At 43.4% G+C, this 13,430-nt stretch overlaps 1 protein-coding gene across 15 annotated transcripts in view; it reads right to left on the reverse strand.

Moving 5' to 3' along the window:
* Positions 1-4,633: 4,633 nt before the first annotated feature.
* RASAL2 (RAS protein activator like 2) overlaps positions 4,634-13,430 on the reverse strand; it is a 180,789-nt gene continuing 171,992 nt past the window's right edge. For 10 of the 15 annotated variants that reach the window (XM_057427027.1, XM_057427030.1, XM_057427025.1 and 7 more), the window contains 5 exons: positions 11,909-12,058; positions 10,347-10,549; positions 9,762-9,849; positions 7,050-7,080; positions 4,634-5,073 (listed from right to left, as the gene is read on the reverse strand). In XM_057427027.1, coding sequence (XP_057283010.1) covers positions 4,931-5,073; positions 7,050-7,080; positions 9,762-9,849; positions 10,347-10,549; positions 11,909-12,058 — 615 coding nt within the window. In that variant the 3' untranslated portion in view covers positions 4,634-4,930. The remainder of the gene's footprint in view (positions 5,074-7,049; positions 7,081-9,761; positions 9,850-10,346; positions 10,550-11,908; positions 12,059-13,430) is intronic. The other 5 variants (XM_057427029.1, XM_057427028.1, XM_057427026.1 and 2 more) reach the window with 3 other exon arrangements.

Consider the following 13,430-nt stretch of genomic DNA (forward strand, 5'->3'; position numbering starts at 1 on the left):
TTATTCACAGAACAAAAATAAATCTTCTTTAGAACAAACCCAGGCAATGAAATGCAGAAATGGATCTCAGAGACCAAACAGTCCAGTGCTACTAGCATAAAAATACGGTTTGAAAAACAAGTTTATTACTTTCTAAGGTGTACTTTGTTGAAATAAAAAATAAATTATTTAGAGCTATCATTGTAAAACAGTTCTGTGCAGTAACACTCTTTTTAAGGCCCTTGAGACAGAAGATCTATTTTTACAGGTAGGATTCCTGGCAGGCATGATCTGTAATGACATGCTCACTCTCACGGGAGTTAACTTACTGTGGAGAAGGAAATACCTAAAAGCATCAGCCTGAATTTAACCCGTTTTGCTCTGTCAGGCTCAGCTGGATACCTGTGGCTGACCATGCTGATCACTGATGGAAATACATTTAACAGTTCAATCCTGACAGGAATCATTCTCAGGAACAACAGAGAACACAAACAGAATTCATATATACACGGTGACCTTAGCAGATAAGTATTGCTGAGACATTCCATGGGCACTGCTGTAAAATTGATGGACTTCAATCATTGAGTTTTCAGATGAAGTTAAAAGCTGGTGGGTTTAACCAAGCATTAAAACATGAAATTAATCTATCATGTATAAAAAAGTCTAAGCCAATCCAAAGCAATTGCAAGAACATAAAACCCATTTCTTGGACAACTTATTAGATGGATACAAGATTTATTACTGGATACACCTCGTATCTTCTAACTAGAAAATACACACATCCCTTTCCACACTCCTCTGGATCCCCTGCCTGAGTTATGCCACTGGAGAGCAATGTTGCAAAATGTGTAGCTGTATGACTCTGTGCTTTCATGCATAGCTGCCCATTTCTAATACACCAGTGAAGTAACACTTGGTAATTCCTGAACATGAAATCCGTCTGCTTCCCTTAAAGAAAAAAAAAAAAGCCCCAACAGGTCAAAATTCCTAGAGTTGCAAAGAACAGGCATTTACAGGACGTCATTCCCCGGCTGTGCTTCCTCCCTTTTCCATTAGTGTCTATTCCATGTCATTCTGGTCGCCTCTGTTCTTCACACACTCTGCAGACACTACACACAACACAGTCAAAGGTCACAGTGCTACAAAACACTGCTCCATTTCCCTGCCCCACTCTGCTGGCTGTAAGCTTCTACTGAGAACTCTGAAACCTTGGAAGAATCATCCTAGAACAGCATTGAGTAACATGGCCAGCAAGGACTGAGATGCCAGGATGGGTGAGTTTCTTGTTTCAGTCTACAAGAGTATTACTCCTACAGGCGATTAAATTTTTCCTGTACTACAGCTGTTCCCAAATGAGAGCAGCAGTTCCTTGCAACATCATTAGACACAGCCCGATGCAGCTGCTTAAAGTATGAACCAAAACCTAATGTCTATAATGCTCATCATGAGACCTCATGCTATTTACTACTTCTGCCTTTGCTGCAGAAACCCACTGGCTACTAGTCTTAAACCAAAAGTGATTGGGCCCAGTCAGGGCTCTTGCTTCAAAATAGATCGACCTTTTGGCTGCCACGTGGTTTTATCAGACTAGACAAAACAGAAGCTGGCATTTTCACATGTTATCAGCTTGAGGTGGCTTAAAATTTCTCTAGAAAGCTCCTTGGTAACAAATGAGGAGAGACAGCTGCCTGCAGAAGTCAGGAGCACAGCGTTTTGTTCTGCAGCTAATCAATTTTAGTCTTGCAGTACTGTGAGTCTGCAACCTTCACCCCCTTTTAGGTCATCAGGCAACTTCTCTACAGTGGGAGTTACAGGAATACACTTTAGTGTAGAAGCTGAAAAAGAAGAGAAACAACCAGCCTAGCAACGAGCTCTGAGGACAATACTCATGGGTCAGACTCTTTTAGAATAGCAACTTTTTCCTACAAGTATTCTGCAAGCTTAAGAAATACACTGGAGAAGGTTCATCACTAGAATGATACATTACTGCATACCTCACCAAAACATATCAATCTTGGGGTAGGTGTTATTTCCCCTCTAAAAATCAGAGCTGAAATGTTGCTCCTATTGCATTTCTCTGCAGAAACCAAAGTGGACACCTCAGAGTCTTCAGCATCAAACCATGCAGCTCAGCCAGTGGTCTTTGATAGATTACCAGAAAGCCAGGGAGCTCTGGCAAAATGCACTTCCCAAATTAATGCTAGACTCACACTACCAGAATGACACATCTGCTTCTGCCTGGTTCTAGTCAACGTATTCCTATGACCACATGCTCTCCTGCCTCAGTCGCAGAACACCTATGCTGTTTACACTATGTAATAAGCGAGCAATACATGTGCCCATCTGAAAAGGCTATCTTGGGGAATAACTCTTCTGCAATGCAGCTCTGTAATTACAGTATATAGCAAAGGGGAGATGAAGATCACACAAAAATGCTCAACACAAAGCTTGTTTGTAAAGGTTTCTTGTAAAAGAGAGCTACTCACGAGACAGATTAATACAAACTCAATAGACTCCCTATGGCTGGGGTGCATGAAGGACAAAAGAGAGGAGGAGGAACCGAAAGGCACAGTTTGAGGAAGAAAATATCAGAGGTCAGCAATGACCCAGAGCTGGAAGATGGTTTGGGAAGTATGGAAAAGTAACTGCTACTGAGCAAATGCAGAGCACAACCCCAGGTGCATCAGACATTGCTGACTTGGCTATGATAAACCAAGATGGGACAGGGATGCTCCTCGGCCTGTAGTACAAGTCACATTCGAACAGCCAGAGAAGCTCTGATCTGAAAGAACTAAGCATTAAATATAAATCCCAACTCGCTGCAGACAAGTGTTCTCTAGAAGACTTTGCTAGGAGAGACACATACGTATACATTTTTCTTATACATCCAACAACGCAGAAGACGTGGTCTCTGTATTTATGCATAGTTAGCAATGGAACATACTTGTGTGATGATGTTTAACTGACATATTGTAACACAATCACCAGGCAGAACAGTTAACATAACATACTCTGCCACAAGCTGCATTTGCCCACAGAAGTGAGATTAATTCATTTCCACAGAACAAACCTGACAACAGACACTGAATATGGGTTTCTCAGTATTGCCAATCCTTCATGTTAAAGGCAACCTGGGCCACTTTCAGGAGGTCAAGAAATAGGCTTAGAAACTTCTATGTTTTTAATGTAGTACAATTTTAGAGATTTGGAAACTAAGGCCAGAAAGGATAATCAGATCATCAGCTCTGACCTTCTCCACATCACAAGCTATACTGTTTCAGCCAGGTACCTCCCCCAGCCACCTCATGAATTTGCTCCTAGTTGCAGCCTGTGAGGTGCCCTCTCAAGGTTTTCTCTTGTTTTGAAGTCAATGCTTCCAGTTTCTAATTTGTTTGAAAGGTCAATCATACTCGCTTAGTATATTGCTGTTGTAATTACCTTGTTTACTTTGATAGCCTGGGGGCTAGAAATGTACACCAAAGAGTGAAAGTGAAGCTTTACACCCTATTACTTGAGTCTAGAATCTGGGGTTTAAAAAAACCCTCTCAGACTAAATATTGTAGCCTTTGATGAAATCATGAGAATTGACAATACTGTGTCATTTACTGTTCATCTTTTACAGTCTGCAATGTCATTATTTTCCATGAGAAGGTCACTTTGTAATTACATATGCATTCACATACAGCCTGGAAGTATGTGCCTGTAAAACACAACTGAAAGCAACTGGGGATGAAAGCTTGGTCAAAACTTCTGAAGAAAAAAATGGCGTGTACGGAACTTCCCCAAACCCCCTCTGAAGTATCCAGAGAAAGGAAAAAGTCAGTGTAAATGGAAGATCTTTTAATGCAATGTGCAGAATCTTTCGCTGGAACTAGACTGGCTAAGCTTGTAGCTGAAATAGTGAAACTGAACAGGAGTTAAAACACAGAAATCCTCTAGGAAAACAGGAAATTTTGCATATGGAAGCCTACTTTGCTGGGCACGGGCACCCGCTGGTTAGCCCTTTCCTCAGAGCACTAACCTGACTGTTCCTGGTGGAGCGCAGAGACTGAATTCAGGGAGCCACTGCGTGGTGCATAAAGTGGGGACTGGATAGAAATTTAAGAAGAAGTATTTACAGGTCTATAAATTCTCAAAACAGAAAATATAAAACTGCATTAGATCTGGGGTAAAAGAAAAGAATCCTACCTTGAAAAACTGCAGATTCCCTCTGTCTGATGGGAAGCCTGACTGTGTGCAAATGCAAGGAAACAAGCTTGCTGCTCTGAGTTTTTACCTTGTTCAAAAAGACTGACAATTTTCTGCCAGAGTCCTACCAAAATTAGGTACAGGATCCAGCAAGGGCCAATTTTCTTGCTAAAATGTTTGCTATTGAGTTTGCATTCAGGTAAAGAACAGCTAGAGAAGAGGGGAATAAAACCAGCAAATGAGTTTTCTTACAGAATTCATTTCACTATTTCACTCCACTCATGTACTTGTATCAGTCAGCCTGATATATAGAGCTGCTGTCTAATGTAACCCACTGCTCATCTCTCTCTCACCCACAACACACATGCACTCACACTCCCCTCTTCCTCCTCCAAGGACTGCAGTGCTTTCAACCAGAGAAAAATAATAATAATAAAAATAGCAATAATTAAAAAAATCTACAGTATTCACTTCCTTTTGGTATATTACATCGCATTTTCTGTACATGACCCAAGAGCTCCCTCTATTTACACAGTGATATGGAAGGACTTGCTGTCCGGAGCCCGGTTCTCCTGGCCTTGAGTGGGGAATTGAAGCCCACCTTTCAGAGTTCTTTCTCTTTTCCATTTTTTTAGCAGCATTATGTAAACCTGTAAGGGGAAGGGGGGCTACTTTGAAGGTTTCTTGAGTCTGCTCCCTCTTGCCCTTCTCCTGGGGAGATGGCTGGCAGCATCTGCCCAGTTAGCAGCTGCTGTTTTTGAATTCACCATTCTCCGTGATGGAAAGCTTGGTGGGATTGGTGGGGGAGATGCCATTGCGGACTTGCATGCTGTAGCGCTCCTTCACCTGCGTCAGGGCACTCATCAGCCGTGTGTTGGCAGAGTCCAGGGACATGATCCGCTTCTCCTGCAACAAACATCCCACAAAGTCAGAACTCCTTCACAAATGAAATTCCTTTGCCCCACAAGCCTGCTTTACGGGGAACTTCCAGGACCTGGGGCTGTGACAGCATCTTCAGATGATTTCTAGACTGAGGCAGCTTGTCTAACATTCTCTGATAAGATGGGATGTCTGCCTCTTTCTGTTTTCTTGGGTAACGTGGCTCCTCAGTGCCACAGGCCCTCCTGGCCTTTTTGCTCGATGGAAGGGGAGAGTGAGTCAGTTACATTGGTGAATTGATCCGGTCACATGGGCTTTATCCAGACAGCCTCCAACTGAGGCAGATGGAAATGCAGCATCTGGGAGCGGGGATGGAGGGTGTTGGAGTTAATAACAACAATAGCCAATTTATTATTCTTTTTTTTTAAATGTGTTAGAAAAACAGAAACAGGCAGCAGAAAATAAAAGTGGCGGAGTTTTATCTGGCAGAGGAAAGTGCAAGTGGTATTTAACAGCCATTGTCTCTGTGTTTTGGATGGAGTGTGCTCAGAATAAACTCATGGTATGCTTGAAATAAATAAAAATAAGCAGGTAATGGCAGCCTGCAGTCACCAGCAGGAATGAGGGTGCAATAGCAACATAGAGAAAAAGCAGCCAAAAGCTAAAACTAAGGGGTTATTTGAGGTGAAGGGGAAGAGGGCAGTGTGGGTGGAGGGGGAGATGCCATCGACAGAACACAAAGAACAAACACTGAACACACTGCTCCTAGACCCATTCCAGCTCAGAGGGGCTCCCGGGCTCCGCTGAATCCAGGGTTTGCACATGCCTGTTTTGATTCTTCTTGCAGAGAAAGTGCCAGCCTCCACTTTCAGCAGAAAGCTGAAGGATATGCACGAGATTGATAAAAAATAAAAGCCCCATCAACAAAACCCAGCCTACCAAGAGCTAGATTATCCGCAGTGAGATAAAGCACTGGGGGTCAAGCCAAAGAGTTGGTGGCACAATTAGAAATGACAATTTCCATCTTCCCTCAAAAAAAAACAAAACAAAACAAAAAACAACAAAAAATCCAGCCATATAAAGCAGCAACAGAGCTGGCACAAGGTAAGTGTGCTCTCACTGCTATCAGCTGAATGGCTTTTCTATTTGAGAAGGAAAATGTCTAATTTACTGGAACCAAAAAAGCTGCCTGCAGAACTCTTCCCAGTCCAGCCCATTGAAAAACAAAATGGTAGGAAAAATGATGCACAGAAGGCACAAACATTGAGGGATAATTCAGACACACTACTCAGGAGACCCAAGTGCTACAACAGCCCCTTGAGATCTTGAATCCAGCACATCAGCTGTGTGGTAATGTTTGCTTTTCTCAGCGGGTTTCCCCACAGGGTTAAGTGTTAGGGTGCAAAAACAAAGCAGAATTTAAGTACTGCTTGTTTCGCAGCCCTGAAAAAGGCCAAACTCTGTATAGCAGAGCAAATGGGGGAGGAGGCATGAGAAATCAACAAACAGCAAGGCAGGCTGTAGCCTGCCCTAGCACTTCCCTGATCCAATTAATATAAGCAAGGAGAACAGACAATGGAGGAGTTAAAGGCATTAGTCTTTCCTCCCGTGCTGAAATAAATCCTACTTTAGCAGAAATGTTTTCTTCAGCAAGTTAAAGCTCCTCCTCCTTAGACTACATTTCACCTGGAATATATAATTTAAAATTAAAATTTCTTTCCAAAGAATATAGCTTTTCAAAGAGTTAAAAATGAAAGGCTGGTTATTTTCTGGCACTGATGAGCTCTCACTATGCCAGTTTGCAAAACAGCTGGAAATCTACACTTGGAAAATCAGTGTTAGAAGTGTGAGCTTCTCACTCAAACGAAAAAAAAACATTTAACATGTCTCTAACACACATGAATTGGGCACAGGGAGTGGGAGGAGCTGGAATGGGTAGGAGGTCAGTGCACTGGGCCAGGACTGGGTACTGCTCAGCTAGAGAACTGATTGGGTTTACTTGCCTGTTTGAATTATCTCATCCCCATTTATGACCTGTAATTTAACACAGCGGAGATGTCACTTGCAATAGCAACTGGGCTAGTACTCTTTGCAGCTCCGCTGCTCCAAGGAGAGAGTCAAGACAGACTTAGCCCCTACCCAGTCAGGGAGGCCCAGAGCCAACCTCTGGAACGAACCACAGTGCACACAAGGCGCTGCCCAGAGCCAGTGTGAACAGCACTGAGAACAAGGCTGTCCTTGTGCATCTGTGCAGTATTGGGTGCTGCACCTGACCACAAGACAAAAGAGCAGATCCTGAAAAGCATCTTGGGTCGATGTAACTCAGCACAAGAAGCCTGGGTTACTGCTGTTTCCTAGCAGCCATTTAACTCTTCAAAGCAGGTGTCATAACCTGGGTTCCTGCTCCACTCCATAAAGCTCACATGAAAAAGACCTTTCATTTTCTAGCTGCTGCTCTATCCTTTTGCCAAATGAGTCACAGGCTAAGAAAAATCTTCCAAATGCGACTTAGAGGGATTGCTACAGAATCCAGCAAACGGCTGGGCTCCTCTGGTATGTCTGGTTTGACTCTTTCACCAGTTTCCTCTTCTGCACAGGAACCCATGACAGGGCAATGACAACTAAGCTTTCCCCCATGTACTGACTGACACTGAAGCAGTTAAGGTTTGCTGACGACCTTGCTTGCCCAAGTAGGCAACAGCTACTTCAGAAGAAAAAAGTGCCAGATTAAAATAGGAATCATTAATTCTACTGTTTTGATACTGTTTTTTCCCCAACAATTTCCAGTGCAGGTGATAAATGCTGCATCATTTGATCAAGTGTGATCAAGGACCACACCTTTCCAGCCCTGAGGGTTTGAAGCTTTCACAAGTCAGCAGCAGCCCCATCTGCCAGCTGGTGACAGAAAGCGACCAGCCTGGTCCACTAGTCCGTAACCTCACACTGATGCTGAGAGCCTACTAGCATAGATGGCTAACAAAGGCAAAAGCAAGTTTCTTATTCAGCCACAGTCTTGCAAATCCTTCCCTCCAAAAATCACTTTTTGAGTTTGCTCAGCGCCCCTTTCACCTTCTTGGGACAGATGAGAAAGGCATCACCTCCTTCAGAAAACAGGCTGCTCTTTGGATGAGCTGCCATTCCATCAGTGTAACAGCAAGATGCCCTGACTGTGCCTATCTCCAAAAAATGGCCCTCTCTGATCAGACTGGAGGCTTCTGTACTGTTCCCCCACCACTAATAAAAAAATACAGTGCCTGACTGCATTCCTGTTCATTCTCCAGCATTGCACTCTCCCACTTCGCATTTTGAGTGCAAGTCTTCACAAAAAGGATTTAATCTTGAGCTGCATCTTGCAAGGGTAACTACACCAGTGTCTCCAGGTAGAGTATCTTTCGCAATAACTAGGAACTCTACATGGTATAATTCCAGTAGGACTTTCTTCTTATTCTGCAAGGCTAGGTAGCAGAAGCGCCATGTCTCTGTACACAAGTGATTTATTCAGATGAGATGGCATGGACCCAAAACCACAGCTTTCATGAACAGTCCTTCTGAAGAACTGTGGGAATATGGGCAGAGGTATCAGGAAAACCAGAACTTTTCAAATTATCAAAAAGAAATCTGCTATAAGCGTGCTCCCAGTGTTAGGAGGCTTTGACAAACTTTTTCTTTCTTTTACTTCATATATTCCTTAAAGTTCCAGGACAGCTCAAACATTTCTATTATTGTTGGCCATTCAACAGGAAAAAACCGCAGCCAGGTATGCCTTTTTGTGCTCCCAATGCCTACACTCTAATATGGCAGTACCATCTTTAACAATGTTCAACTGAGGCTCCCTCTTCCCACTCCTCTCTATGTACAGAAACAACCTCCTGAAATAGCTTGGGTTATTCATGAAACAGGTCATCTTCTTAAGATCATGTGTTAAGGAAAGTTTACAGCTGGAACTACTGAAAAGCGGAGAAGCAGGAAAGATGTCCTCCAAATGCAATTATCACAAACATAACATGGCAGGCAGATATCAAACCAGTCTCAGGTTCTGTTGTACAAGCTTTGCTTTCTGGGATCAGCACAGACACAGAAGAAAAGCTGAAATGATCCCACACAATACACCCAACATGCATTGCCCCCTGGGCCCCACTTTCCACGTCTAACTTGTGTTGCCTGGGGCAAGCACTGCAGGTTTGTGGCAAAGTGGGCGTTTCTCCAGGACTGAAGGGGACAGTCAGATGGGGTGAAATGCCACATATGACATTATACAGGGCAATGCTCCATTGCAAGCATTCTCTTTTCTTGACTTGAACGTTCAAAGCCATGCTTTTAGCTTGCATAGCTGAGATGCATGCACATGGCAATTAAACTATGCTGGTATGAGGCGCAGCTTTTCCAGAGTTCCCAGGTCCACACGTGGAACGATGTCCACACAATGCACGATTATTCCTTTACCCAGTTGGGATCTCACAAAGTCGAAAATGTTCTGGCGAAGTGATCACTCCTGTGATTTGTTGCCAGGCTGTCTCAAAGCCTCATGTCACGCAGTGAAGTTTTCACTAATTAAAAAACCCAATTCTCTCCTAGAAGGCGGCAAGTCCCATGTGCAACACCATGGGCCAATAGCGGCTTCGGAGCTAGATAACAATGCTGAGGCAGGAGGATAGGGGAGAACAGTGGGTTCTATGAACAGAACACTTGGTTCTTTGAGATCCTGAGCTCCTTACCTGTGCATCAATAATTTTCTGCTTTGCATCAATGACAGCTTGCATCTCTGCATGATCCTTCTTCAGCTCCTCTTCAACTGCCATGAGTCTGATGAGCAAAAAGAGGTACACATTAGGATGGTTTAATACTATTCCAGAGTGTTTCAGGTGCTCTGGCATATTGGTCTGACTTCTCTGAATGTCCTGGCTCTGCAAGAAAAGAATTCTGCTGCACATGGAAAAGCTTATCTATCCATCTGATACTCCCAATCACCTAACCTTGTTGTTCTCAAAACAGACAGTGCCAAAAATGCAACTCTCAAGAAACTGTTGTCTGCCTTGAGTACATATTCCAAACAAAGCAAAAAGACCTGGTTTAAGTACAACAGAGACCAGGGTTAAAAATTCCTAAATATTTTCCTTCATTCTCCTGGCAATGAGGCAAGTTTCCACACATGCATCCCTGTTTCCTCGTCTGTAAGACAGGATGGTATCAGTCCAGAAATGTTAAGAAGCCCATGCCACTACCTTCTTTAGTCTCAATGAGAACACATGACACAGGGGAGCTGCTTGACACACACAGTCCCAAACTTCCCAAAGCCTCACCTGCTGATGATACTTTTCATCTGGCTGTCCTTCTCCTCCTGTTGCCTGCGCAGTCTCTCCTCACTGTCTTCCAGCCTAGACTTATACTCCATCAGTAGCTTCTGCATTTGCTGCTCTTGCACCAGGAGGCGCCGCTCATACTCCTCCAGCCGTCGACTTGACACCTTCAGGCGCTCCTTCAGCTTTGCTATCTCTTGTTCATACTGCAGATGGAAAGAAGGAAAGAATCAGATGCAGAGGAAAAAAGGAAAAGATCACATCATTATAATCTGCTGCTGCTGTTCAGAGGATGTGTTTTTTCCATGAAAAATAAATTGATAGAAGTAAAGGAAATGATAAGCAAGCAACTGTGGGTAACCACAGGCAAGGAGCATGCAGGCTCCCGCTGAAGGCATTAAGCTGTTCACACACTGTAGGATGTCATTCTGTAGCACAATTTAAGCGGTCAAAGGGCTCTGAAATGGCTCCACAGCCCTGACCGCTAACATACCCAGTGACTCCAGACTCATGCAGTTCCCAGACAGAAGCTAATAGTGCTCAACTGGGGTGACCAAATTTACAAAACAAGCTGGTATAGGACCCAAATAACTCATTCTTCAGTTCCTAATCAAGGCATGAAACCATGTGTGAAGAGAGAGCAAATCATTCACTACAGAATAGAGCCTGTGAGTTTACCTGGCTGAGGTTTTGTTGCTCTACTTACTGCCTGTATGGACAATCACTTCTGCAATAGTTCAGTGGATCTCAACATATTCCACTTTTTTTTGGGTTCATTTACCTTTCCTAACAATCATGTGTTCCTGTTTCTTGTCCACCAAATGTCCTCCTCCTCACTTCCTGCCTTCTCAAAATACCAAACCTCTTATGAAACTTCATCACCATAGCAGCATATAGATGTAACTGTCTTTGGAAAAATAGTATCTACTCCTGGATATAAATATGCTTAAAAAAGAAAAGATCATGGATGTTTCTGTGTAGCCCAGAAACACTGTACTACCTAGATGACAGGCATTTGGCTCAGGCAAAGCCCAACGTAAAATTTTAATGCAACTACTGATGATGACTGAATTGCATTTTACATAGCTTTGTACAATCACTTAGCATATCCTCAGCTATACTCAGTTGCGTTAACAATCATTATTTTTTTTTAATTGGAGTTTAAAGATCACTAAAGTGCTTTGCAAGCATAGCAAAATGGCAGTATGCTGTAGCTATAGTGTTGTCATAAAAAATAATAACTTGAACAGGATCTAATATACTTAGGCGGTGTGACTCACAATGCGCTTAAGTGCCAAATGCCAGCCTGTAGCGTACAAACTCTCAGCTGTGTCAGTTTGCACCCATTTGACATGCTACAGCCTGTATGTGGGCTAATCTACTATATGGAATACTGTATTACAGTTAAGTGTGACAGCAAGTACAGCAGGAAGTTATGACAATACAACCTGTGTTTGAAAGCATGACTGTCACAGCAGCTCCTGAAAGCCATTCTGAACTTAGCTGTAAGGTGCACAGGACTCAGTGGCAGCCCTTGAGCTGGCTGCATACAGAATAAAATCTACCTTCTCAGCATGCTTGACTTCATCTGGATTCTGCTCTGTGTCTTCCTCTACTTCTTCGTACTGCCCATTATTGAGAACCCACGCAGCTGTCCTTTCCACTGGTGACATTGTGGCAGAGTCCACAGGTGACTGAACCTGTAGCAGAGATACCTGTAAGCATTTTTCAGGGAAATCACATTCAAATCAGCTCTAAAATACAGTTTATTTGGAGGAGAAAAATTACCACGAATCTGTCAGTCTCAAAGAATCCCCCAAATCTCTCCTGCAGAGATACTGCATCCTCCCTTGACTTTGGGAGTACTTACTTGAGCCTCTCTAAAACCAATGAACTTTAGAAATTTTTCTGCCTAAGTTAGTTTCTCTCTGGAAAAGTTCTTGTTTCCAAATCCTGTTCACACCCACCCTCTGCCAGATTTTCAGTAGAGCTTTCTCAACCTGTGATTTCTCTCACAAAGAAAACAGAGTGACAAAGCTTCACTGGCAGCCTGTTCAGGTAAGCCAGATTGGTTTCTTCGGAGTACAGAGGAGCTTGACTTGGGAGCAGCTTTCTCAGCCAGGCTTGGCAATAGAGCATGACTTGGATATGAGACAGCACAGCAGTACTTAAAAGTGGCAAAGAGGTGTAACATTATCACTGTAGTGCCTATCAGATTTAGATGGTCTGTTGTAGCATATACACCCAGACAAGGCTGGGAAAGGAAGTCAGGGCCAGTAGTGCTTACTAGAACTGTAAAACATCATCAGAGGCTACCCTTTTTAAGGGAATGTGAAAAAGCAAGCCAAGAAAAGAAACAAGGCACTCTGCCTGGCTGGGGAAAATATGGCTTGCTATAAATTCCAAGCAATTTTCATGGACAAAGACAAGTTTATAAGCACAGGAATTAGCATAATTATCCCTGAAAGAGCAACACTGTCTTAACTTTTTGAGAAATGTGAAAGATCAACTTCCCTCGCCCCAACTATAGCTTCTTTTTGTGCTCAAGCAGCTCTTCAGCTCACTGCTGCATTTCAGTATTATACCAAAGTGAAACATTCCCTGGCAGAGGGATTTGAAGTCTCAGGAGCTCTGTACGGGAGTAACAGCTTCTTTACATGACTAGGCAAGGGATCATGTCAACCTCAATTTTTGTTTCTCGTGTTCATGAGGACAGGGCTGGTGCATGCTGTGTATACTCTATGCCAGCTCTGGCCAGAGACTCTGTTTGCAATGGCTCAGCTATCCTGAGCAGCGATGAAGACTCCAGCACTGGAAGAATCCTCAGGAAGAACGGGTATAAAGGCAATGGAAAGGAGTAGAAATCAGGCAAAAATCCCTAGATTTGGCAGAGACCTTTTCTCTAGGAGGAAGCCTTCGGCGCAGAAAGGCTAATAGCCACTTCCAAGTGCAGTGTGACAGCCTGGCAAAGTTCCTTAGATTTTTTTTACGGTATTTGCTGTCAGGCAGCCATAGCAAGGGAGACTGTGAAGTGTGTGTGGCCCTGCCATGGGCCATTCTTGAAGGTAAATACTTTGGCTCCGGGAA

Source organism: Pezoporus wallicus, unplaced genomic scaffold, assembly GCF_028554395.1.
Source record: "Pezoporus wallicus isolate ANWC-B61680 ecotype Strahan unplaced genomic scaffold, APGP_CSIRO_Pwel_v1 scaffold_7107, whole genome shotgun sequence".
NCBI classification, from domain to species: Eukaryota; Metazoa; Chordata; class Aves; order Psittaciformes; family Psittacidae; genus Pezoporus; species Pezoporus wallicus.